This window comes from Bacillus rossius, chromosome 12 (assembly GCF_032445375.1).
Source record: "Bacillus rossius redtenbacheri isolate Brsri chromosome 12, Brsri_v3, whole genome shotgun sequence".
Taxonomy (NCBI): Eukaryota; Metazoa; Arthropoda; class Insecta; order Phasmatodea; family Bacillidae; genus Bacillus; species Bacillus rossius.
In genome coordinates, this window is record NC_086339.1 from 5,158,655 (window position 1) to 5,186,621 (window position 27,967).

The 27,967-nt window shown below is 41.6% G+C and overlaps 1 protein-coding gene across 2 annotated transcripts in view; it reads right to left on the reverse strand.

Annotated features, from left to right (window-relative positions):
* The window catches only part of LOC134537403 (E3 SUMO-protein ligase RanBP2), a 55,673-nt gene that overhangs the window by 13,388 nt on the left and 14,318 nt on the right, over positions 1-27,967 (reverse strand). For both annotated transcript variants that reach the window (XM_063377782.1, XM_063377781.1), the window contains exons 8-27: positions 27,356-27,453; positions 26,310-26,433; positions 25,315-25,527; positions 23,324-23,444; positions 22,400-22,553; positions 22,155-22,312; positions 21,677-22,068; positions 21,121-21,356; positions 20,368-20,535; positions 16,805-16,906; positions 14,542-15,302; positions 11,838-14,155; positions 10,563-10,753; positions 9,905-10,071; positions 9,327-9,534; positions 8,918-8,981; positions 3,028-3,132; positions 2,500-2,562; positions 1,938-2,086; positions 485-1,121 (exon numbers count right to left, since the gene is read on the reverse strand). In XM_063377782.1, the coding sequence (XP_063233852.1) occupies positions 485-1,121; positions 1,938-2,086; positions 2,500-2,562; positions 3,028-3,132; positions 8,918-8,981; positions 9,327-9,534; positions 9,905-10,071; positions 10,563-10,753; positions 11,838-14,155; positions 14,542-15,302; positions 16,805-16,906; positions 20,368-20,535; positions 21,121-21,356; positions 21,677-22,068; positions 22,155-22,312; positions 22,400-22,553; positions 23,324-23,444; positions 25,315-25,527; positions 26,310-26,433; positions 27,356-27,453 (6,429 nt within the window). The remainder of the gene's footprint in view (positions 1-484; positions 1,122-1,937; positions 2,087-2,499; positions 2,563-3,027; positions 3,133-8,917; positions 8,982-9,326; positions 9,535-9,904; positions 10,072-10,562; positions 10,754-11,837; positions 14,156-14,541; positions 15,303-16,804; positions 16,907-20,367; positions 20,536-21,120; positions 21,357-21,676; positions 22,069-22,154; positions 22,313-22,399; positions 22,554-23,323; positions 23,445-25,314; positions 25,528-26,309; positions 26,434-27,355; positions 27,454-27,967) is intronic.

Sequence of the window (27,967 nt, forward strand, 5' to 3'; positions counted from 1 at the left end):
TTTTTCTCAAAATGTGACATGGTAACAAAGTCTCTACCATAAACAGTTGTGGGCGGGATAACACCTAGAACGTATATACAACCAAGTTAAAATGAGAAATAATTAAATCCGACTTAATTCAATAGAAATAACATTAATTACAGTCCACAGCAATTTGTTATGATTCAACTATAAGATGACCTCAATTCTTGACTATTCTAAGACATGGTGATAGGAGGCCTTCGGGGACAAGCGTTGCTGTTTCGCTGGTGGTGTTGAAATTGCTGACACCTCGTGTTTGACTCAGGGCGAGCCTCGAAGCCGCTTGCCAGAGTGCTCAGAGCGAGTTATAACAACATAAACACTTTAAAACTTACTGGGCCACAGCATATAAAACACATGTCTTATTTATCCTCCAAAAAGCTAATGCACATCCTCATTGTCCTACATTACATTAACGACTGTCTCTAAACGTTCTGCTTGAAACGCCACTGAGCCAGGTTACCTGCTGCAAAGCTGTCGGTCTGCGCCTTGGCCAGGGAGGCGAAGGTCAGGCCGCTGTCGGAGCAGAACGGCACTCCGCCCGTCCCGTTGCAGCCTGCGGCCTCGCCAGTCGGCTCCTGGGCCTTGCTCTGGCTCAGGACGGGAATGCTGAACGTGGGGAGGGTCGCCGGCCGGTCCGAGGGCTTCCCGCTGGCCGCCGCCCCGCCGAAGACGCTCGCGGGGGCCGGGGCGAGCAGGGGGGAGGTGGAGAAGGTGAAGGTCGAGGCGGCGGAGCCGGACGACCCACCGAAGACGAGGCTGGTGGTGGTGGTGGGGGCCGGCTGCGCGACGGCCCCGAACACGGGAGCTGCGGAGGCCTGGGGCTTGGCGTTGCCACCGAACATGAAGGTGCTGATGTTCCCGAACAGCGAGGCGGGCTGGGCTGCGGGTTCGGTCTGACGTTCCGCGACTGCGACCCCGGTCTGCGCTCCGCTGAAGATGGAGTGGGAGGAAGTGGTCGTGCCGAACACAGACGTGAACGTCGTAGATGGCGCGCTGGAAGCCGTAACGGTGGTCGAAACGGTGCCGCTAGACTTGGATGCAGCCGAAGTGCGAACAATGCCATCGCTCAAGTCTTTGGGCTGCTTGTCTGAAGTCTCCTAAAAAGAAGATAAAAGATCATTTAAATGTTAATTTTTAAATTAACATAAAATCAATTCATGCTTTTAAACAGCTGCTACCATGAATAAAAAATATCAGCGAGTATAAAAAACAAAATGTTTAATGATTGGGAGAAATAAATGACCTAGCAAAGTAATGTCCCAGCAAAATGGCTCTTTTATCGAAGGTGTAGCACTAAAAAAAACAGTAGCTGTAGGTTTAGTGTTTTCGAGTACCAAGAACTGGTGACATGCACAAAATTAATAAGGGATTGATGTATGCCTATATGCCTAATAATAGTTTTGAAATTTAAGGTGGCCAATTCTCCTTCCCTTAAAATCTCAAAATCGCTAACACCATCCATGATTAGAGACCTGGAAATTTCGCGCATTCATTTAGTCGCAAGCTAGAACGCAAACCTCCACACTGTCGCACTGTGTTCATGATTGGACCGCAGTTATCTGGACACGCCCCTCTACGACCGTGAGCCAATGATGCCCAGCTAGGAGAGAAGTAAGCGAATCAGGTAGTGCCAAATAACAAGGATAAAAATGTTCTCGCTAAGAAATCAACCAATGGGAAAGTAAACATGGGTCGAGCACACCTATAACTTTGAATTCTATCCTGAGGCCAGAGGAATCCGCGAAATTTCCAGGTCTCTATCCATGATATTTAGAAGGAAATATCAAATTCGATACCAAAAAATTCCAACATGTATAAAAATTTCTGTAAAATAGAAAAGGGGGAGAAAAAATATTTAAAATTACGCAATGAATGAAATGACAATGACGATGAGGTACTCAAGGGCAGCTCGCCTCGTGGTCGGGGTCGCGCTCGCAGCCGCGGCAGCCGGGGCAGGACGGCTGGCGGCGGTACAGGTAGAAGTTGGGCGGCAGCATGAGGCGCCGGGCCTCCCGCTGCTCCTCGACCGTCGCCTGCACTTCCCCCACGACCTGCACCTCGTCTGCACAGCACAGCACACCGGTGGAAACTCCCCGCGTCTACGGTCTCACGCTTGTGCAAACACAGTATCCCCACGGCTTGAAATTAAAAAAATCAGAGTCCTCAGCGTTTTTTTCCCACCCCCTTGTTATAATTAGCAGTAATTACATCCAATTTCCTGAAACCGGATGCACAAATTTTTTAAAAATACATTTCTTCAACAACCGTGTAGCTGTGCCACCATGCTAACGCAGCAAGTCTGCAAATACATTCACAGTTACACAAATTACTAGCAAAGGCAAAAGGAATTGCAATGTAACGCTTAAATTACGACTGCATTTATTGCAGAACACCTGTTTTGTATATAGAACTTAAACCGAACCCACAACAGATCTGGCCACAGAGAGACTGCAGAGAGCCTGATGAAACCCTCACCGTCATCAGGAGGCGTCGGCCCAGCAGCCGTGCCGATGTTCCCGAAGAGTGATCCGACAGGGCCTGGAAACACACATGTGGTCAATAACACAAACAACCACTATTTGAAAAACTTTACACAGAGCAAATCATAGTTGAAAATTAAGATTAAATAATTAAGAGCGTTCATCACACGGTGTTAGAAATTCTGATAGTCATCCAGGTTAGAATAGTTTAACTATATTTAAAATGCTGTAAATTGTGGTAATTAAATGGGTAGTTAATTTTAAAAATATTAAAAATTCTTAACTGCATTTTTCAGGATAGCAGTAGGACTCAAAAATACAATTTTCAGAGTTTATACACTAACACATACATGTATACAACTATATATTCTCACAGACTTTCTGTTAAATTTTTTTCTTCTTTTTGTTTTGAATTTTTTTATCCCACAATGACTTAATATCCAAGACACATCTGCCAAGGAAAACTGCTTTTCCTACAATAAAAATTCAACGAAGCCCCTTGTAAGAGCAAGTAGTGACGCACCCGTGCCTGTGGTCCCGCTCGCCCCGTGTTGACAGTCCACCGCGGAGCAGTTGGGATCGACGACCTTGAAGCTGAAGCTGGACACGACCTTGCTGCCATCGCCACCTGCGCACAGCACCAACCACGCTGCAGCCTCTCCCTCAACCCCGCTGGCCGGCACGTCACCGCGTGCTTCACCACGGCCAACACCGACGAGATTGGCAGCACGCCAAGTGTCCACACGACCCCAGACGTCCCGATACCGACACAAGCCAGACGCTCTGTCGAAAACATGTCGTCGCTCAGACAGAACAGGGGCACAGCGAGACATCAGCCCCTACAACCCGGGGCGAGATGCCAACTTGGAGGTGAGAAGACTGGCTAAAGGGTCGAAACAACCATTACTACCAGAGCAAGTTGTCGAATATTAGTCACAGGTTTGAGATGGCCATGCATTTTCACAGCAACAATTAATTCAAGGCTCAGAGCTACATGGTTATCAGACAACCTATATAAAACTATTAGGATTAGAGCATGTTTGATTTCTTTTAAAAAGACTATTTGTTCTGTATATAATGTATTTTGTGTTAGGACAACATTTTAATCAGCATGTGTGCTGCCATCTTGTACAAAATTGAAAAAGCCTAATAAAACAGAATTACTAAGCTGTTTTAGTTTTAGGCAACATTGATGATTAAATTTTAAGTGCCTTATATCTTTAAATACCACAAAGTTTTGAGCTCCATGCATCTGCAACTTTAAGAAATTTCATTTTTAAGTTGAAGTGCCCGAATTATGCAAGGCCTTATTACGTGCATTAAAAACAAATGTTTCTCTTTTCTTGGAAGTAAATGTTACTTCAGTACGTCAACGTATTAAAAAAAACCTGTAGGCAGCATACTGACATTTTTCTTTAACGGACAAACTGTGTCTGCGTTATATTTTCCGCTGCCCCTCTAGAAAAAGAAGGGTAGGATGCTGCACTAGTATTTACGATAGGCACAGCAATTAAAACCTTTTCACAGGTCCGTGCATCTCATTATGACAAGCACAGACTTGCCCGACTGTGACGTACACAAGTGAATAGTTTTTTAGCCCCCCATTAATCCTTCATTCTACAGGCACTATGTTTTTACCCGTAATAAACAATCTGGTTCTTATTGTTTGTTGCATTCAGAAGTGAAACATGTGCTCATTTAATTCTACAGCCGTATGGATAATAATAATAGTTAAAGGAAAGAGAAAGGTTTCATTGGCATGCAAGTAAAATATGCGCTTTCTCATCTCAGGGTGATTCACACACACCAGTGTGAAGACAGTGCTGTGGCTGGATGTGAATCCACTGAAGAGGTTGAAAATATTCTTCTCTGAATTTGAAGGGTTTTGTTTACATTTGCCGGGCGCGCGTCCATGTCGCGGAAAACAGAGCAGTAGCCATCATTGCACAACTGACAGGATATTTAAGAGTAGTTGCCAGACGACGGATGAAACACTGTCCATCATAATATAAAGCAAAACGAGATCGCGGTCGGTAAAGTACCAGGCTGGCCACATCACCGGTGTGTGCACATCTGCCGTTCCTCGTGTTCTTTCTCACAACATCGCTCTAGACAAGGTCACCAAACCTACCCGTTTACAACCTTTACTCTTGCTGTATCCCAGACCTTAACGTTTTTAGTTTTTTTACTTCAATTCATCATCTTGCAGTCGCCTAGCATGTAACGAGCCGGCTGCATAGTTATTACATTGCATTTTAGTAATTTTTGAACGGTCTAGGAACGTAAACCAGGACGTCATCATTATTCCTTATGAGGAAATGTAATCTAATTAATTAACTTTTGCATATCATTTTATTTATGGGCAAACATAATCTAATCAATGGACTTCTACATAACGGACAATTTCCAAAAACTTAACTTGTCTATTAATCAAGGTCTTACTGTACTTAGTTTCTTGCAGCTGGTTGATAAATTGGGTTTGAACTGTGCTGCAATGGTAAAGGCCAAATAATTAGAAAAATTTTCCCAGTAGCTTATCAAAGTGTACAAATATTAAACACTCATAATTTAAAATATATTCCAAACTAAACAATCTTAGATCATAGGGCATTTCAAATGAAAATTGCCTGCGAAACATGAGCCACACTCGAAAATGGACAATACAATTGAAAAAGGAAAAATACAGGTGGGAAAAAAAGCACATGCAACTACGAAAATTTACCACAATGCTATTTATTTTCAAAAAAACAAGTTATGAAGCACCAACACTCAACTTGAGCGAAACAAAAATACATTAATTCACTACATTAACAGGTAGGAATAAGGAAGTGGACATTAAGCGGAAGTATATAAACTCAAGGGCTGGTTACTTTATGTACTTAGCACTACGAGCAAAAAATGCTAAGGAAGCACTATACTAAACAAATTAACAGACAAAACATTCAAAAAATGTAAAGTAAAAAATTAGAAGTACATAATTACAAAATACACTTACATGAAATAATATCAATATTTTTGGAATTGTATGTGTAGTGGCTCATTTTTTTTTATTCAACAGTAACTTAATATTTGCATTAGATATAAACATACAATTAGTAACTAACAGAACTGTGTCTGCAATTAAACAATGTAATATTAACCAACAGTATTGCCATTTTTAACACTATACCTTAATTCACATATATTGTGTATTAGAAAGATATATGTTAAATAGATCTGTGCAAATAGCTCACAATTTGTATTCAATTCAACCTTGAATACTAAAACGTTGAAGAAACTATTCATTTGCTCACAAATATTCCACATAGCATACATCATGAATTTGTCGTACACAAAGATAAAGTCATTACAAGGATGTACAAAAATGAGTTGATTTATAAAAACGAGCCAATGAAAGCGATTCTGATGTGGTAGAAAAATAAAAGTATCATTTTTCGGTGGAGGGAACATCCAAAAGTAAGAGTTGGCCTCTATTTTGGTTTATACAGAGGTAAATAAAATTAAACATGCACATTTTTGTTAATTAAAATAAAACTAATATATAATGGACAAAAAATTTTTTTTTTAAAGAATTAACTTATGAATTAATATTAATAATAATAGTTTAAAAGCAAACTAAAAACATCACTAGAACAACTTGCTTACTGTAAACACCTAGACTCCAGGAAAATAATTACCCACACAGTTTGTTCAAATTAGGACCAGATCAGTAAGATGAAGAAGCATGGAAGAGATAAGGACACAGTATAAAAAGCATGAGAGAGAGAGGCAAGTTGGAAAAAAGTAGTGGTGCACCGATGCGGATACTGATGAATCGTAATCGGCGATTATGGGTACTTTCCGATTAATCGTAATCGGTGATTATCGTAACGATTACTTTGCCGATTATCTACGCCCCGGCGTAATTAAGTAGGTTTTTACCTTGTAATATTTTGTTGCACATTTTAGGACGAAATACGGTAATATTTGTAAATATTACAAAATTCATCTAACTCCGTCATATCATGATTACAGATATTTCGTTAAGTTTAATAAAGCTCATTGTCTCGAACAATAAAAAATACATTTTTCCTACACGTTTATTTACGTTTCGTCTTTTGTTTAGTGGCCTTGTACATTACATATAGCCAGAGACATAAAATAGATGTCACGCAATCAAAATACCACAAGTAGCTGCAGTCGATTCTGACAATCGATCTTTTCGAGTCGTAGTAGCGGTTCAAAATCGTGGTCCCGATACCTTCTAGAGTTTATCACTGCGTTTTACAAACTCGTTATGGGTCTCTTTGGTAACATTATCCGTTGTGTTATTTGTATGTGACGTGAAAAGTTAAAAAGTATTTATAATTTTATGTATTCAGTCAACATAAATAAAATCACATGTGCTAGAATTGGTTTTGAGTCATTTTTATATAATTATAGTGAGATGGCGAGTAGGGAGACAAAAAGTGAAGCGTGGAAACATTTTTCTATAAACTCAAGTGAACAAAATAAAGCAACATGTTTGCATTGTTAAACGGTAATTTCTCAATGCAACCTTACGTGATAGTCTATAATAATGCTAGTTTTCCGCAACAAAAACTTACCCATTGTAAATTACAATTATTATACTGTAGTTCAAGTTGTTTACAATAACAAATATAAACATAAGTTAATTTAATTTACACTTTGCAATGACTTAATAGTGTATTTTATATATTGTTATACTGTTGTTATAACTGTATCCTCAAATTTACCTAATATTGTTATTAAATTCACATGAAAATAAAAATTTTTGTGTGCATTATTACACTTGAAAAAATTTGTTCATTATAATCGGTAACTGAATCGGGATCTGCCGATTATTGCTCTCATAATCGGTAATCGAATCGGTAATCGGTAAAGTCATATCGGTGCACCACTAGAAAAAAGTATGAAATTAACAATTTTTTTTATCAAGGCTAGTAATTTAACCCCAATTTACTAAAAGAATAAGTGATTCTCAAGCAATTTATACGAAAAACAAGTGGCTCATATTAACTGTTTTCTTAAAGTATTAATATTTTTTTAATACTTAAATATTATAAATGAAATGTGGAGTTTGTATTGGTGTAGATTAAACATCATAAATTTATTGCAACAAGCGATGGTTCACAACCAAACAAGTAATTGAAAAAATATATATTTTTAAAACTTATACTACAAAAATAATTTTCAATTTCAAAGCACATTTGTGAATTGCACAATAATTAGGAACTTAATACCAATAAATCTCATTATGGTATGAATTACACAATAAATATTTAACTTGATTGAAAATGACTTTATAAAACCACTGTCCAAGATGCTTCATTGTCATACAACATATGGGTGCCTCTTACAGGTTGTAATGAATTATAGTACTTACTCGACTGAGTAATTATATTCCAAAGATTAGAGAGCCTTCCTACGAAGACGTGGACACACGCCTGAGCATCACTACACAGCCTTGCAAACGTCTCTCTTACAGACATATCGTGGTTTGCTTGAAGATACAAGTTTACATAATAATAACTATATCCAGAGAAGGAACTATTGAAATAACTTGAGAGTACTCATGAATAACATGAGCAGCCTGTCAGTCCTGCACCTGTGCTCATAACGTCCAGACTAAATAAACATTGCTGTGTGCACCAGCACTTCACATGAATCCGTAATTTCACGCTTGTGCCGACATTGGCCATTCGTCAAATCTCCAAATAACTGTTGTAATAACTGGAATACATCTCATCACAGAAGCCACTCGTGTCTGAATGTAATTATTCATGGTAAACAATGTATTAATTTATAACAACATAATTACACAACTGCAAAGAAATTTTTTTCCCTTCAATTTTTATAATTTTCTAAAGCGAAGGAACACACAATTTTCTTAAATTTGATGAGAAGGGGGGGGGGGGGGGGGGGGGGGGGAGAGAGAACTAGAAATGTTACCTATCCAAAATTTTTAGTCACTATCATAAAATGATAAAAATCCCTTTTTTTATATAAAGAATGTAAATGTAATTAAAAAGGTGGCTTGCTGTGAATATATTTATGTGAAGACTCGCGTGCACGGCCAGACCTGCAGACCAGGTAAACCAACAAGCGCTGCTCGGCGAGGCGCGTGCGCGAAGCGAACAGGCCGCGCAGCGCGCGCACCGAGGCGGCGAGGTCGTAGCGACGGCGCCCGAGGCGCGCCGTGCCGAGGGAGCGGCAGAGCCAGCGGAGCAGCAGGCAGCTGCAGTACGGGTAGAGGAAGGGGAGCGTGGAGCAGGTCCCGGGACGAGCGCCCTCCGGGACACACCAGGCGTCCCGGGACAGCAGCAGCTCCAGCGCACCGAGCACATCCACCACCGCGCAAGCAACGCGAGGGCAACTCAAAGCACAGGCATCAGTACACCAGTCACACATACCGTTCCCCGCGGCCTCCTCTGGCTCGGCCGGCTCCGAGGCCCTGGCTTCGTCCCCGGCAGCAGCCTGCAATCACACACACACACCAGTCACCCCTCACGTGCACGCAGTCTTGTCGGGCTATCATAGTACTACAGGTGTCCACAGTCCATCCCACAACGTTCTCATTAGCCGCAATGAACAAACCATATTCAGATAATGTTAATAATAATAACAATTATTACTTGCATCCGTTTTGAGAAAAACCATCTGTAAGGTATTAATAAGTAATCAGAAAACATAGAAATATCACCACTCTAGAGGATTGTATTTTTTTCCCCTTCAAATGTCGCAAAAATTATATTTCGACACAACCACTACTATGGAAAAATCTCCCCCCCCCGAACAGACGGAACAACGTCCACTGCTCACCTGAGTCTTGCGGACGACCTCTCTGAACTCTTGCGCAATCTCTTTGGTCTTGAAGCGGACGGCGAACTGCTCGTTGGTCAGGTGCCCCTCCGAGAAGTCCGGGGCGCACCACATCCACGACTTCTCGTCCTTCACACTGAACTTCAGCTCCGGGGTGAGGTAGTGGTTCAGGCACAACTTCAGAACCTGATCCCTCCGCATCACCAACCTGCCAATCAGATCCGATGCGTGTGTGTACTCCCCGAGATACCGCAGCACACCTGTTTGTTCACCCACAATATGGCACGCATTATTCCAAACACCACCAATGATTGCACTCTTTTACTTGGATTGCACTGCAACAACAAGACACGTTTTTTACTAACATGAGGTAACAACAACCAAACAACTGACTGTAGAAAAAACGTCACTTCCGGGCGACAGGTGGACCACCTGTTAAAACCGAAAAGTCCTCAATTTCCAGGCAGGCTGGCCAACGTGACAGTTTTGTTCTTTTCTTCAGGCACTGCACTATTTACACTAAACATCACCCGCTTGTTAACTTTTTTACACCCTGCGTTCCATGTCCTCGGCCTCACCTGACCTTCCCGGAGGCGTTGTGCCGGAGCACCTTGAAGTCCCCCACGCCGCGGTCCTTCCACTCGCCGTCGCCGAAGCGGAACAGCTTGGCCCTGTGGCAGAAGACGGCCGTCTCGTGCTCCTCCCCCGTCACCAGGGGCACCTTGTCAGGGAGCGGTATCACCGGCTGCAACGTCACCACCCACGGGTGTCTCCCCGGACCTCCGCAGCAACATGTTTCCAATAAAATACGTTTGTATAACAGACACCATTAAAAAAAATTTACGTTTTTTTCTGCAATGTTACATTATCGAAGGTTAGAAATTATCGCGCAGTTATGCTAATTGACGAAATGCAGCGTAGTTTATCTTATGTTTGTGCTATTTCCGTTACATTTATAATACAGTTTAGGTATACAATTTTCTAGAGCTGGAGGAACCTCAGTACTCTGAGCAGCAACAGCCCTCGTGTTCAGTTTCTAAAAAGCTGGACTTTTTTTTAGCTTCTTGACTGAAATGTTTCTGAAGGAAAAGATTTAGCTTGAAAAGTTAAACAACACTAAACATCAAGTCCAACGAGCTCACACACAACCCACATCGAAAAATATCCGATCCTGGTTCTACAGGTTGGGTGACAGCTGCCAAACACGAGGTGTGGTGCGAGTAAGCGAGCGGCTACCTGGAAGTATATGTGCTCTCCTTCGTCCTCCACCTCGCTGCTGCTCCCGTCCTCGCCGGCAGACAGGCCAGCGCCCCCTCCAGGAGACTTGGGAGACTTGGGAGACTTGGGAGACTTCGTGGGAGACTTGGGGCGCACCCCACTGAAGTTGAAGTTGAATTTCCCCTCGCTTCCAAAAGTGAAGCTCGGATCTAAAATACACAAAAGCTCTCAAAAATACTTGCACATAAACTCAATGTCACATGTCACGTCACGGCTGCAGTTCAGGCGGAACCAAACTTAGAAGCATTTTCGGACTATTTAACTAGAATTTTTGACCAGTCGCAGGTATTTAACCCACCTCAAGTATCGAGTGAACTTCATCTGTTCCGAGGACATAGTCCTTCGACATGTACCTTGAGTTCGTGTAAAAATCACAGAACATAATTGCGAACTAAATTTTAATATTAATCTTTCTGTTAACTGTGAACAGTTAATTTTTTTTTGGAGAGATTATGTGCAAATTGATTGCAACTGCAATCTACCTCTGTTTTCATAGTTGTAACATGACTGACATGTTGACTGAATTTTCTAAGAGAATTAATAGAAATTGTACATTAATATCAATTTGTGTTCGACACACTTTATTTTGGCAACTAATCCGCTTAGGTAACAACAGTATCTGGAACTAATACCATTTTCAGCACCCAAATTTTTTTCTTCAAGTGTTAATGAAACATGTAGAATGTCCTCCTAAGTCAATCCATTTGCTAGCTGGTTGGTCTGGGGTATGATACTGTATAGTAAACCTTCACTTAAAACTATTTTGGGAGCCCACTTTAAAAGACAATTAATGATATTTTATCAATATATACCAAAATAAGATTGCAATTGCCTGTTGATAAATACACGCAACAAGAAATTAAAAAAAATAAAAAATAAATAAAAATAAAAAAAACCATGGCCATTATTAGTTTAAAACGAACACTTTATAAGATGTTAGGTTAGGATTACATGGAAAAACTACATAACTAATCTCCACAAAAGAAAGAAGGATCATGTTCCATAAATATTTTTTTTCCACTAGACTTCAGCAGGCAATTCTCACACCCATGATTTTTGGGTGAAAATTCGGTGAAATTGTAGCAACCCTTATGCAAGCAAATACATTGATTACTTTTAGCTTGCTGGTTGTGTACCAGGCATAAACGACAATAGTAAATGGCCTCAATAAAAAACAGAACAAATTATGAGTTAAAGAAATGTCAGCTATAAGTAACAGGAAAATGCACCAACCTGGCACCGCTTTCTGAGCTTCAGAAGTCTTGACGCCAAACTGGAAACTAGGAATCTCTGATCTGGTACCGAACATGAATGGTTTGTCAGACGATGCATCACTCCCGAGTGAAGTGAGCGACGAGAAGGAAGGCAGCGGTGCACTGTTGCTCGTCTTCACGTCTGGTTTGATGCCAAACGTGTATTCAACATTGGGGGCACTGCGGACTTCGCCGGTGCCGAACACGGAGTCGAGGTTAAAACCGGAACTCTGCGAGCTCTGCGAGGACACCGAGAACTTGAACGAGCTCGACTGCTGGGCCGAAGACGGAGCGTTGGAGTTGGTCGATGCTGAAGCGTTGGGGTTGGGTGACTCGCAAGACATACACGTGGCCAACGTGTTGTTGTTCCTGACGTAGCACATCTTGCACTCCCAAGTATCGGCGCTCGGCTTGAACGCCTCCCACAGGGGCTTGACCGGCTCCGGCTTCTCGGCTCCGGCAACCGGCTTCTTGCTGTCACAAGCTATGCACTTAGTTTTCCCAACGTCGTTCAACAAAGCGCAAGAATCACAACACCACGATCCATTCTTGGCTTTCAACAAATCGGCAAGCTTGCTATCATCTGACGGGTTCGTGGTTTCGGGCTTCGGGGCCATGCAGGCCACACAGCGAAGCCTGTCCGCATCGTTGTTGAGGTAGCAGGCGTCGCAGTTCCAGGAGCCTTCCTTGGGCCTGCATATTTCTGATAGTTTGCCTTCGCTGTTGCTGAAAGATGGAAACACATCGCTTTTGTGTTGCGGAGGCCTCTTTTTCTTGCAAGAGCGACACTGCTTGGAGTTCTCAGAATTGGGAAAAAGACACTCGCAAGTCCAGACAGACGACGATCTAGACGGCCCATCTTGCTGTGGGCTGGCGAGCAGCGAGGAGTCAAAGTCAGATGAAGAGTCAATGTCAGAATAAATGGACTCGTTTACTTGCGCAGATTCCATTTCAGACTGCAACCTGTCAATAACTGCCTTGAAATCTCGAGCTTGTTCGACAGTCTTGAACTTGATGGCCAACAGTTCAGCCTGTAGCTCTCCCTCGGAATAATCCTGGGCATACCACGTCCAAGCTCTGTCCGATGTTGACAGGGAGTTGAACTTCATTTCTTTGGTCAGGTGGTGGTTGCAGCACACCTTCAGCACCTGCTCCCGCCTCATCAGCAGTCGGATGCGACCGGTCGTCGGATCACGCAGCAACTTCATTTGGCCGATGCCGCGCTCCTTCCACTGCTTCGTCTCCGGGTCAAAGCGGAGGAGCTTGGCCCTCTGCTGGTAGAGGGCTTCCTGTTGCTCCTCCCCGGTCTTCACTTCCACCAGCTCAGGGAGGGGCACCACCGGCTGGAACTCCGCAGTGGGGACGAAGTCCTCCACGCGTTCATCGTCCTTGGCCGGCGTAGAAGCTGCCCCACCGAACACCGGGACACAGCCACTCTGCTGCCATCCTGGGAAGCTGTTGTCTCTCTTAAACCCAAACTGGCTGGACTCGCTGGCTTGCTGGGCAAGACTACTGAAATTCACACATGCCTCGGGCACCTTCAACACGGGCGGTAAACCAGGGACATTGCCCTCCTGTGTGTTTGGCTCAGCAGAAACATTCTTGTTCTCATCTGACTGAGAAGCAGCTGCAGCGTTCAGAGAGGATTTAGGAGCAGAAAAGAAAGTAAAACCTGATAGTGGGTTCTTCTTCTCAGGTTCTACATTAGTTTCTTTAGCTTTAGAAGAAGTCTTGGAATCATCAGTTTTATTCTCAGATTTGAAATTTGGAGCAGAGGTGAAACTGAACCCACCGACAGAAAACTTGGCCGGAGTTAAAATTGGCTTAACAGTAAATCTGGGTGGATTTAAAATTGGCTTTGAAGTATTAGCTGTTGTTTGACCACCTGAAGTGACTACGTCATTATTACTGCCATTGTCACTGATGGGCAATTTCTTCCCAGGTACCTTGACTGGTGAGCTCCTGTCTTCTTTAGATTCTTTAGATTTCACTGGAGTGACTACAACCATTCCCTTCAACTTTTCAAAAGCATTCTTGAATTTACCAGCCTCCTCCTCAGTCTTGAAGCGTGCACAAAACTTCTCCAGCCGCATCTCCTCATCGGCAAAGTCGTTGGCAGCCCAAATCCAGGTACGATCGTTCATGATCATGAGCTGAATGTCCGGAGTGACGTGGTGGTTGGCACACACTTTCAGCACTTGCTCTCGACGCATCAGCAACCGCCCCTTCTTTGTGGCTGCGTTGAAGAGCAGCTTTAACTGTCCAACTCCCCTTTCCTTCCACTCCTTCTCCACAAACCTGGAATACAGGAAAAAAACCAATAAATATAAATTGCAAGACTGTGACGCAGTGGCATAGCCAGGAATTGAGTATGGGGGGTATTAAGAAGCACCCCCCCCCCCCCATTAAAGCAGGGGGTGGGGGGGTCCTCCCCCGGGAAAATTTGGATTTTAAGGTGTAAAATAGTGCTATTTTAGCAGATTTCGGTACTTAAATTTAAATATTGTAATGGTAAAATTTTTATTAATTTTAATATGATATTTGTTTGAGTGATGAATAAGAAATTGAAGATTTGGTGCTAAGGGAATGGGGTTTGAACCTCTGACACCCCCCCCCCCTTCCCCCGGGCTACGGCCCTGCTGTGACGACACGCTCCACAGGCAAGACGAGCGCCGCCAGCTCACCTGAAGAGCTTGGCGCGGGTCTGGAACACCAGGGTCTCGCCCTCCTCGCCGGTAGACAGCTCCACCTCCGCGGGCAGCGGGATGACGGGCTCGAAGCTGGGGTCGTGCTCCTGCTCCGCCTCGTCGTCCTCCGACTCGGACCGGCCCCGGGGCTGGCTCTGCTGCTCCTTGCTCGGGGACACCGCCGAGTACGTGGGCGAGGGCACGTTGGACAGCAGCTGCTCCTTGGAGGGAGGGACGGCCGGCTCCTTGGTCAGCACCGAGGGCTGCGGGGGCAGGGTCTGGGCGGGCAGCGAGATCTGGAAGGCGTGCGGGGCCGGGAAGGAGGACGAGCGATGCTGTGGCGGGATGGTCACGCTCAGGGTCGGCTGGACCGCGGGCACGGACGTGGGCAGCGTGTCGGAAGAGGTGATCACCACGTTGACGGGAGCCGCGGGGACCAGCTTGGGCTGGATGAACGCGGGGGGCGCGGGTGGCGGGCCCCCGCGGAAGTCCGGCAGCTGCTGGCCCTCGGAGAAGGGCAGGGCAGACGTGCTGTAGTAGCCGCCCGGGTTCGACATTGGCGGGGCGGGGTACACCAGGTGAGGCTCCATGCGCGGGAACAACGTGGAGATCAAGGGTGGCTGTGCCTCGGCCGGAGGGAACATCACGGGGTAGGTGGGATGGGGCGTGTGGAAGGATCGGTACTGCCTACCACCCACCACCATGTCTTCTGCGTACTCTTCATCATCAAAAACGTAAAGCCCTTCGTCATTTTCAACCTGAAGAGAAAAAAAAAACATAGATACCACATAATTATTTAGTTTGAAATTTACAAATTGTCTGTAAAAGAAAACACACAAATAATCGGCTTGACAAGTATAAATTTACTATGAAAGAAAATCGTAACTAAAAATTAATTGGTTCAAAAGTTCAAATGCTAGAGTGGCATATTAGTGATTGCATTCCCTAAACTGTTCACTAGTATTAAGAACGTACTCCCTTGTCTGTGTTAGTGAATTATTTTCAATATCCAATTAAAGACCCTGAACACCTCACTTATACTTCTAGTTTGGAAATAAGAATTATATATCTCTCTCTTTTTTTTTTTTTTTTTTCAATTATCGCAACAGAGGTAATTAATTGATGTACAAACAGAACTGGTAAACCAGAACCCCAGAGCCCTATTGCAGATGGTATTTACTCATTGTTGTCTGGAAGATAAGTTCTTGCTTCTACACGCTCACCAGATACTAACCACACTAACACGTCCACTGATGCTTACGACTTTCTGGTCTGCCACTTTTTCTCTGATCTCGGCCTCTTTCTTTTCCCTTAAAAGAGGAATATATTTTTTCTTACCCAGTCTGCACTAGGTATATCACCAGCACCACTGACATGTTCTGCTAGCCATTCCCTAAGTTTGCAGTTGTCCAGTTTCTCAACAGGAATTCCAGCCGCAATAAATGTTTCAACTGCTTCCAGTACAAATTCATCTTTTTGTTCCTTGGATCGTTTTAGCACTGGCCCTGCCTCATCAATTGAAAGCTGCCTTTTGAAATTTGTTGCCTTTGTTTCCCATTTTTGTCTCTGACTGAATGTGTTTGTTTAATGTATCTTTCCTTTCAAACTCTAAACGACAGTCACAAAATTTACACAATATTTTACTACCACTCACATAAAACCCTTCTTTTGAAAATTCTACTGCACGTGCAGCCACTGTTGGTTTATTTTTAGGCATTTTTTTTGGTTTGTTACACAATGTTGCTAACCTTTTCCTAAGACAGCAACGCAGATAAAAAAATCTACAGAAACTTTATGGACGTAAAAAGTTTTAAAAAGTAATCAAAATATAACTCAATTTATGTTGCAGCACGGTAAATACGTCACGGATGCTGTAAAATGCATTTTTTTTTAATGTTTACAAAAATAATGTTTGATGCAATTATGCCAATACACGAAACATTAATAATCTTTTTTCTTCACACATGCAATGAATGCTGCACTTCATCAAGATTTTAAAGTTTTGGGTTCTGTGGTACACTTATTTAGTCAGAAAACGATAAATTTTTCCTGGCGGTTAAAATACGTTATAAAACACGCACACGGAAAATTATTACGCTCAACACAAGTGCGTTTGCGTCGTGTTGGCTAACGGTGTCTATTTACAATCTTAGCATAATGGCGGCACCGTTTTTCTAACGTGTGTATATAACAAAAAATGAAAAAAAAAAAAAATTATTATCTGTGTAAATATTGTATAAGTATTACATAAGCTACACACCTGACCAAGATCTGCATTGAGATGCGATGAATATGTGCTTTTACGAGTTTTCATGTCCTTTTTGAAGTCTTGTAGCTCCTTCTTTACTTCAAGTACTTCTCTCTGAAAAATTACAGACCATCAATAACTAAATAAAATAAAATAAAATAAAATAAACTTTAAACAAATACCAAATTTACATTATAGATAGACATGAATTTGTTGGTGTTTTTAAACATTAAAAAGCGGTACTTTCATTTATAAAAGTCGGTGGCATGTTTTCATGTTTTCAAATTCACGACAAAACATTTTTTTTAGTAATAAAAAAACCACAATGTTTTTTACTGCATTATTCATGCTAATAGGCTGAAAGAGCAAAACTTAAAAATCTATAAATATAACACTATAACCTATAACAAATTTAAAAAAAAATCATTAGAAGGCCTACTCACATTCAACAAAGTTAAAAGCACTTAAATGTCTTAAAATCATTGCATTAAAGACCTTTTTCATATTATCATAACTGCCGGTAATACCTATTAAAAAATCACTGGTGGTGTTTCACTGTAAAATTGAATATATAGGTAAATAACTTAGTACAAAAGAGTCACGTTAAAAACTTCCACTTGGTACGGATACAGTGTTGATTTGCCTCTGTGTATCACTGTGTGCTCCTTTTCTCAAAGTAAACCTTGCTTAATAAGTCAAGGTTTTCTCGTTTCAGATTGTGGCGTTTATCACTAAGTATATTGTTGTATGAAGGAAAAAACCTCTCACAATCAACATTTGCACAAGGCAACCATACTGTCTTGAGGGCAGCCTTAGCAAAGTCTGAATGATTGGCTGAAAGAGCAATAAGAACTGAACTATATCCACTTTCCCATCCTCAACTAACTGTTTTTCACCAGTACCTGCAACTCTTTGAAACCCTATAGTATTGTATGGTAATCAAGTTCTGTGAAAAACAGGACACGTTTCAATCGTTTACACACATCCACAGTAATATTTGTGGATACAATTTCACTAGGATTGAAAACACTAACATCTGTAAAAATTTTGGATGATGGATCACTTGCTTTTAAAGCAAGCAATTTTTTGTGTCCATGAGAATCAGACGTGGTCAACGTGGCTGTCACTTTCCCTTTAGTGACTACTTTTCCACACATTCCAAGCTTTTCTGTAGTTTTCGGACCCAAATGACCAGGTTCAGCAAGTTCCAACACTTGTTCTATCTTGCGTATGTCACCATGAAGAGAATGACTGCATGGATAGGAAGCTCCTTCCAGCTTTTCAACGAGATCTACTATATCCTGACAAGCTTCTTTAACAAACACTGCCTCTGTCTCAATGCACAAGATTTCTTCTTCAGAAGCTGCCAACATGTACTTAACACCTGCATTACTTGTGCTGACAACTTCTTCGGTTTTCATGAACTCCACAAATGTATGGCGATGGTCAGCTATATAGCACACAGAATTGAACAATGATGAACACCAAGTTATGATTGGCATTGGAAAGAGACAAATGTTTTGGACTGGATACTTCTTATCAAGGAATGCTCTGAAAATATGAGTTCGCTTCCTAGTATTCAAGAAAGCAGACTTAACCTTAGATGTAGCATTTTGCAGCTGAGTTTAAGTGCTTGGCTAGGACATTTATCACAAGAGTCAACTTATGTGCCCAGCACTGAATAATCAGAACTTGGTCTGACAAAATATTTTTCTGAGTTTCAAAACTTTTGACCATAACTCTTGCAGAATCAGATACTAGGGCCACAACGTCATCCTATTCGACTTCATATTTTTGAAGAGATTTTAAAATTGCTCTGAATCTGCCGTTTCAAGGTTGTGAACATCAGCCACAACAACTTCAAGAGTCAGTAGCTTCGATAATTTTAAATAAAACAACAAAAATGCACTGTCCCCTTGCAACTGTTGTCTCGTCACAGTGCACAGATATGCACTTACCCTTCAGTTCTTTCTTCATTGAAGTTACACTCTCTTCTTGTAGGGTAGCATATATTTTCCCCCCAAAACCTTCACACAGGTACCATCACCACTTCCTTAAATAAATTCATTAAAGAAATGTTGCAAGTGTTCATTTTCAAGCTTTTCAAGGGGTATGTTAGCACTAAGGCATATCTCGGTGACTTTTTCCCAAATACTCAACTGTCTGTTTCCGCTTTTCAGCACTACTGAAACATGTCACAATTGACGTCTGGAGCTGAGAACTTTTTTTATCACGTTCGCTTACACTACTCACATATTTAGCTGATTTTAGATGTTTTTCTACTGAATCTTTTCTCTCCGATGACACTTGACAATTAAAGAATTTACAAATTACGATTTTTTTTTGTCCAGGCAAAAAAAACTATCTTTTTTGTACTGAAAAGCCCTGTCTGCTGCACAAACCTTTTGGTTAGGCATTTTCGGCCAACCACAGAAGTTCGAAATTAAGGTTAATATCACAGACACACTTTGAATGTTTTCTTACAGCAGTTACATTTAACGTACGCCTAGTCAATCATTTCACCGTCACGTCACATATATTTAATAAAAATACTCCATAATACCAGGGGAACGGGGAACAGGTTTTCTTTATTTTGTCAATATCAAGTCGTGGGCTCTAAATGGCAGGTAACGAACGTTATCATTGACGAGCACGAGCATAAAATAATATGTAAACACAAACACTAATAAATGTTGATTTTCAAGGTATCGTAAATTTGTAGAAACTGACGTGATGTAACTTCAAAACACATTAATTAATATACAGCTGTGTTAAATAACTATTAAAGCTCTGGTTCGCAACGCAAATTGACGGATACAAACAAATCAGAAATTCAGTCGGTTTGCTTCTCTTCTATTGGTACTACTGAACTGAACTTTTTTCTCCAAGATAACTTCCAGTTTCCACAGGTAGCACAGTGTTTCGTTTTCGTAATTTTGTTTGTTGACTCAATGTGTGATACTTACACATAAATTCAGACCAAAATAAAGGTTATTAAAGTGTTTCCCATTAAGAAGAAGGAAAAGAAAAAAACATGATCTGGAACAACAAACTTCAAAATCGTAATAAATAATTGTAAGTACTTTATCTACAAACAGCGTTGTATGCCTGCCTGCTTACAGTACAGCGCTCGCCAAGATATGCGTGAACACACAGCGCCCAACAAAGTGTAACAGACTTGTTTTTCAGCCGATTTTACTCAAATTTTCGACTTTATATGCTCATATTTTTCACGGTTTCTCAAAAAACGGTCGTATAAACGGAATGGACGCATCAGAGGGGGGGTCGCATCGACGGGATTCTACTGTACTTTCAAACACTGACAAGTTGCAATGTTCCAGCGCAAGGCACACCTGTGTTCTTGCAAGCACCTCTCTATGGCTGTGTCTATTGTTTATTTTGTCCTTTGCATTTTGTTTTTGTTTGTATCTTTTATTGTGATACGGTTTTTTTCCCCATTGTTTTAGTTTCTTTTTTTCTATCTCCGTGCACACCCTAGTACCCTCTGCATGTCACAACTGTAATAAACGAACAGACCTCGCACAAGTGAGAATGCGGACCGGCGGTAGTCTCACCTTCAGGTCCTCCATGCAGCGGGTGTTCTCCCTGAGCTGCTGCACAATGGCCTGGTTGCTCTCCATCACCAGCCGGGTCTTCTCCAGCACGCTCTGCACGACCGCGTCACGGCTGTGCAGCATGTGTCTGATCTGCGCGTCCAGTCGCTCCGGGCTTGGTCGGGCCTCCTGAATGAAACATGGGTCAATCATCTCGGTAACTGAGACAGACCTACAAACTATCCCACTCTCTTCCTCCACATTCTTCACAGCCCAAGCTTTCAACATCCAGTCGGATCTTATTGCAAAGTATGCCTCACTTCCAAACAGGGGCGCAACAACAGAGAGGAGGGGGGGGGGGGGTTATTTCCCCCCCCCCCCTCTGAAACCTTGAAGTGGGGGCAAAGAAAGTGCTGTGTAATCAATTTTTAGATAATAAAACTGCTTAAATAGCACCATTTTCCACCTTGAAATACAAAAAACCACCACCCCTTTGGAAATTTAGTTGTTGCGCCCCTGCTTCCAAATGTACATTTTCAAATCCCTACAAGACTTCTACACTTAATGGCAGTTTAGGTAAGAACTACATACCAAGTGCCTTGACTGTTTTTTTCATGAACAATGTAAGACGATTCCACCGTACTATTACCTAAAAGGAGGGTATTCTAAAAACGCCTCTAAAGAATTTATAAACTTAAACACTGGTGATCATATTTTTTTTTCCCGACATCCAGTGGCGGTAGCAGTGTAACTGTATTATCCTTAGCTACCCACCGTCCGGTGTGGAATGTGATCGGTGGCCATGTCTGTGTCGTTCAGTCTGTTGGCAGCACTTCTGTGCGGGGCCGACCCTTGCCGCCCGAAGCTGGTGCGCATCCTGGGCGTCATGTTGAGAAACGACGACGAATTCTGCCAGTTCGCGGGGGAGTTTTGAAAGATGTTAAGGTTCTCAGCAACAGACGGCAGGGACGGACCACTTTCCTCCGAGTATCTATCCATGTCATTGCGAACTGCACAACAAAAAAATCACCAATACGTACACCATACAAACATTCATCACTAATAGTAATGTACTCAACATTTTACACAGAATTACACACACTGAAAGGAGGAGCTTGTAAAACGCAGTATCAAATAATAAAATGAAAATTTCAATTTTCATGTTGAAATGAGACAGATTTTATAACCATGTACAAATATGCTTTTAAGTGGAAACACATTTCTTATTTAAACCAGCAAAAAAATTGATTAAAAAAAAAAAAAAGGCAAGACACAGGAACAATTCAAAAAAAAAATTTTGCTTTTAAAAACTGGACTATATAGCACGTACTGTCGTTGGACATCTCAGGATCGATGCTGCCCAGCTCGCTCTCCACGTCGTGAATGAGCGCCGACAGCTGGGCGTTCAGGGCGTGCTTAGGGTCCGTGCCGGGGCTGCGCAGGCGATCGTACGTGAGGTAGAGGGCATCGCGCGCCTTCACCAGCAGCACGACGTGGCGCGAGCGCATCTCGCTGGTGATCTCGTCCGGCCGGCAGCCGTTCAGCTCATGGGCGGCCAGGCGGCGGTAGATGGACGCCTGGTAGAAGGTGGCGTACGGGCTCTTGAGCTGCTGGAACGCCTCCAGGGCCTCCTCCAGCTTGTCCTGCTTCATGAGGCTGCAGGCGAGGAAGAGCCGTCCCTCCTCCACCAGCGTGTTCACCTCCGCCACGCTCGGCTCCTTCCTGCGACAACCACGCTCCCTGCCGACCCGTCCTCCGCTAAGAAACCCCAACACTTCCCCCGACTTAGCAAGGCAACACGAACTCACCCTCGGTACTCGAACAAGGAGCAATACGGGGCCCGGACACTTTGGTTGCGCTGCAGTCTTTCCAACATGGGGAGGGCTGCATTCCAGTAGAGAGCAGCCCGCTCCTCGATGGCGGACACATCCGCGTTGCCGTCCGTCTGCGCGGACAGGCACGTGGCCTGGAACCCACGGCGTTCGTGCTGCAGACCGACTCCGGTAACAGCTGGGCAACGCAGCACGACACACAAGACCACCGCACCACGTACCCGATCAGCAAATATCCTGGCCAGCTCCACGATGAGGCGCTTGTCGAGCCCGTGGTTCCCGCACACCCTGATGGTCTCGATGCCTCGCTTCACAATCTGCCGGGCGTCTCCCGAGAACAGCTCCTGGGTGTACAGCTTGTAGGCCGTGGTCCACCTGCACACCCACGTTCAAACATGTCAAGTACTAGCCTTGTTAACTATTGTAGTTGTTTGGCAGATTACCAATTCAGTTATGTGAGGAGGGCATGTTTTAAATACTTGCTAGTTATCACATGTTTCAAGATAAGGCAAACGGAAACAAAATATAGTACTCCACCAAAATGATTTTATTACAGATGGACCGAGACAAAAAAATTAATCATCATTAATAATCTTCCTAGGGAGTTCGTTCGAAGCTAATAAACACATTGTAGCATTTTAGCCTTATACAGCTATATGTTTTGCTATATAATTACTGACCAGCTGATTTCAACTTAAGAACTGAAAACCATTCCATAGACTTATACCTCTATGGTTTCAAAGGTCAAGCTTGCAAAATTTTTTCAGAGATAGGATAAACCATGAATTATCATTAAATTCTGCTTTAAGGTTTTGTTTTATCGAAATACCATCTAGACAGTGAACTTCCCCTTTGTTTAGAAGGTCAAGCGTGCAAAGTTTCAACTCGTTCGGATGAATGATGCACAAGCGCATAGAAGATGAACACACAAACATTCATTTTTACATACAATAAGATCTGAGTTAGGTTTTGGATGAATGCTACTTAATTCCATTGTACTGTATAACTTACTTTTCGGTGCTACATGATGTATTTCTGTGTTGAGCGGTGTTTTAGCATGCTTTTCGGAGTTATTTTGGCTTCATTGCAATCCAACGTACAAAACGTGCTTGACCAACCCGCACACGGACGCTAGCGCCACTCACCACTTGGCCTGCTCCGCGCTGCAGAGCTGCGGCATGATGCAGGCAGGCAGCACGACAGGCCGGTCAGAGCTGTGCAGCCCCGTAGCCTGCTGCTCCTCCAATATGGCCGCCGAGCAGAACACTGCAAACAACCATTCCTTGATACTTTATCAAAACCAGTAACAAACATTCTCCTTAAGAGACCACTCCAGTGTTTCAGGGGCTCTACGCAACCCGCGTTAACCTCATAAGATTCAATGTTATTTTCATTTTGCTCTAATTAACTAATATAAATATTGAAATGATGCTTGCTTGATATGTAAGACAACGATGCTCTTATCAAAGCCCCTTTCTTCAAAAACGTGCATAAATTATGGTTTTATACTAATCTTTACTAGTATGTATAAGTGTATTGTCTAGGTTTGAACAATAATCTATGCATGTTTTTGAAGAAAGGAGCTTTGATAAGAGCATCGTTGTCTTTCTTATCAAGCAAGCATCATTTAGAAATCTATATTAGTTAATAAGTTATAAGCAAAATGAAAATAGCATTGAATCTTATGAGGTTAACGCGGGTTGCGTAGTGCCCCTGAAACACTGGAGTGGCCTCTTAAAACATAGTTTTGGGGCTATTAACAACTTTACTATCCCCGTTTTACAGTTAAAATTGCATCCACAGTGAAAGGAGTTAATTCCTATGGGACCCCGATCCCTCTGCCACACCCCAACTCGGCCCTTCTTCGATGAGTTCATGCTCAAGCACTGGGTTGTATTCAAACGTGACGTGGCTTTGAATTATATATTGTGCATGAGCAACCGAGCCATTTACACGCAAAAATGTAACTTAAAATTAAGGACCTGCTGCAATAGTACTGACAGCTTCTGAACTACGGCCAAAAGGTACTCAACATAAATTCAAAAAACATTAACTTTTTTTTTAAAATTAGATCTAAAATTGAAGCCCAAAATAAAACCAACCATTATTCCATGTTTTAACAGACTATCATCTGTACTAAATATTTATTGTCTTATAATGGACCAGGATAATGGCATCTCTTAAGTGTATCCTCTATAACCAATTCCTTCTAATATTATGTTTAATTACTACTGATTCGACAGTAGCTATGCCCATCAGAAAGATTATTATTTCCATGAAATGTTTTAAATAGCATCTCATACGGAGTAATTGCTTTATAGGTTTTTGCCAGCTAATCTGATTCAGAATACTTCATGTCCACAAGAACTGGCGAATAATGTTTTCCTTACCCGCCCCAAGATAAATGTTGGCTATATTGTACTTGCCAACGAAGCAATACAGCTGGTGGGAGTTTTCTCTTGTGTATGATTGACCAACAAATTTTTTAAAAATTTGGAGCATAACTGTTTTCTCCTGGTTTTTCCTGCATGTAGCCATCCTGATAAATAACTGTTGGATATCTTTGTTAAAAAATTACGTTAAACAATAAATAAAGTTTAAGAGTGTAACGATAAACTTTATTACATTATTAAATTCTTGAAACGATGGACGTTATACATGGGAAGCATCTATGAACGCAAATGTTTCGAAAGGGGGAAAATTTATACAGGGATATATGGGAGTGACCAAGGGATTAATTATTTAAATATTACAAACGGGAAAGCGTATTACGGGGGAAAATCTTAATAGAGTTTGACTTAGGCTCAAATTGGTTCTTAAAAAAACAAAATTAGAATTTTTGCGTGAACTGTTTACAAAGACATAAAAAAAAAATTTGAAATATCAGTGGAAACGAATAATTATTCTTTGGATCCAGCAATGCCGCGAAATTTTAAGAAGCCTTTATTATTATTATTCTTTGATATCCCACGTTCACCCTGCTAACAATCTATGAAACAAAACACAGTGATTGCGGTGGAAGAGCAGGACGGCCCAGCCAATATTCTTCGGATCCAGCAAACGTGTGAATCTTTTAAGAAGCTTTTGATTTGATCTTATTAGTTCGGCAGCCTGCACGGCGAGAAGCGGTACGAACCGGCCGCGTAGAGGAATGCGTCCACGTCGAGCTGGCACAGCGTGTTCGGCGACGCGTCGCGCTCGTTGGCGCAGCCCAGCGGCAGCCTGGCGAACACGTGGCAGGAGAAGTCCGGGCCCGGGCGGAGCACGGCCCCCTTCCTGCCGTGCGAGGAGTCCTGCAGCCCCAGCCACACCAGGTAGTGCAGGCAGGCGGGGTGCAGCCTCTGGCTCCCTGCGACCACAGACCACCCCCCCTCGACCTTCACTTACACTCGCGGGGAGTCTTTCCGCGTGCAAGTGATTAGAGGACTGGAGTGATTTTAAATAAATATGGTTGGTAAAATATGAATTCAGTAAACTTTTAAAAAAAAATTAAAAAAGATATACCAAGTATTCAATATTAATATAAATTCATCTATAAAATTAATTATTTAATTTAGTAAACAAATAATTTTTTTTATAACAGATATATTATAAAATACCGGATTGAAGAAAAAGGAAAAAAGTTATATTTTGTAATGGTTTAGCTGATTTAAGTGATTAACCAATTAAAATTGTATATATACATATGTAAACACACATAAAAAGTATCATTCAGTATGTGTCGTCTTTTATTATCCTGTTTATGTTGTATTTATTCGTTTGTATGTGTCGTGTTTTTATTACTTGTTCTGTGCACACCTCCAAAGCTTCGGCTGTTGGTGTGCATGTCACAAATTTAATAAATAAATAATAAATAATAAATTATAAACTGATTATGCATTATGTTAATACTGAGCATTCATGAAAGCAAACCGAGCATCTTCTTTTGATTTTCTAACCAAGCAACTTTATTCCAGGGAAAAAAAAAAAAAAAAAAAAAATCTCAAACTTCCAATGTTTAAAAGCTTTGCAACACAACCGAAGGTCCAAATAAAACAAATAGCAAACATCCTGGCGAAGGTCAAATCGAACATTGAGAAGCACTCGGCGGAGGCTTGGCGCAGGGCACCAGGGCACCAGGGCGGCACTCACGCTCGTCGTACGGCCGCAGGAGGGTGCGGGTGGGCACCTGCGACGGCACCGACGCGAACCACTGGTGCTTCATGAAGTGCGAGGTGCCCATGGCCTGCTGGTGGTCGCGCGACAAGAATATCCTCTGCAACATCAACAAGCGGCGCCTTTACACCACTGCAAGTACAGGTACATGTAACCATTCAAAGACTCTTTAGAAATACATAATATCAAACACTATAAAACGAGGGTAGAATTTAAAACATTCATAATTTCTGTATCATGTATACTATCAAATTTGTTCTAATTTATTGTAAAAAAATCTTTAATTACTATCTACAGCTGTCTAAAATATTTTTTTTATACAACCTACAAAGACTGCAAGAGGTGGAATAAACATGGATTGAACGACGAAAAATGCATAACCCCCATATTATGCACAAGATCAAATCAATTCTGTTTGTAAATCTTGTAATTTTTATCTGAAACTTTTGTCTTAAAAAACTTCCTTACCATGTACACTACTGAATCCATTCTTATTTTTGTTTAACTTACTAAATAACAACTATAATCTATTGTTAAAATAAATTTTTATCTAACCAACCATTACTGCAAGGGAATGAAATAACAAGGTTTTGAAGTAAAAAATAATTACTTTTTTCTAAATAGATTTAAAATCAAATCTGTTATAATTTATTGTATAAATCCTAAATTTGCAACAGAAACATAAGTGCCGACCAAAGCTAAAAAGATAGAAACATGCAAAAAAAAAAAAAAAGTTAAGAAAACACATTTGTCACAAGAAAAACTTAGATTTAAATCAAAATATTTTGTGAACATCACAAAACCTGGTGAATACTCGACTCATCCAAATTTGAGATTTGAATAATCTCTAAATTTTGATGCTGGCGCTAACTTAAATACTTGAACTATGGACAGTAAATTTTGAACAACATACAAAAAATGAATTTATAAAATTTAGATGGTCAGAATTTTTTTTTCCAATCTTCAGAACACAACTAAACAAAATTCCTTATTATTAGAGGAACATGTCTCTACAGTCTTACCTTGAAAACTCTCTCCCTCCAGTTGCCAGAGCAAAACTGGTTCACTTTTTCCAGGAATCGTGAAACATTGTCATTGGTCATACTCAATATAACGTGACCTGCAATCAAAACCGGTCGGTGTTACAATCATGTAATAAGCAGCATCATGCTGCTTAGTCTAATAAATTACTGTATTCGCCAGAATAACCTGTGCCCTCACATAACCCTTTATATTATAAAACAAACCAAAAATGTTTGATGTTTAGAATAAGCCTTGCAAAAACTTTCAAAATGAAACTTGTAACAATATTTTGAAGATCCAATCAAATGTTTATTCTGGACATACAGTAAAACCTCCATTAACGAATATTCTATTTAACGAAAAACCCCATGCAACAAAATAAAATTTTGGTCCCGCTGAACCTCCATAAGATCAATGGTTTTTTTAACCTCTAAATACCGAATTTTATTTGTTCCGAAATAGTGAAATTCCCTTTACAACGAACTGCCGCTTTTGAAAAACACGCAAAAATAAACATCTCCTAAAAGACATCCACTAATTTGTTTGCATTCACTGCTTAAAAATATGTGCGTATAACCTTAAAATAATATGCACCATCACGGAAGACAATA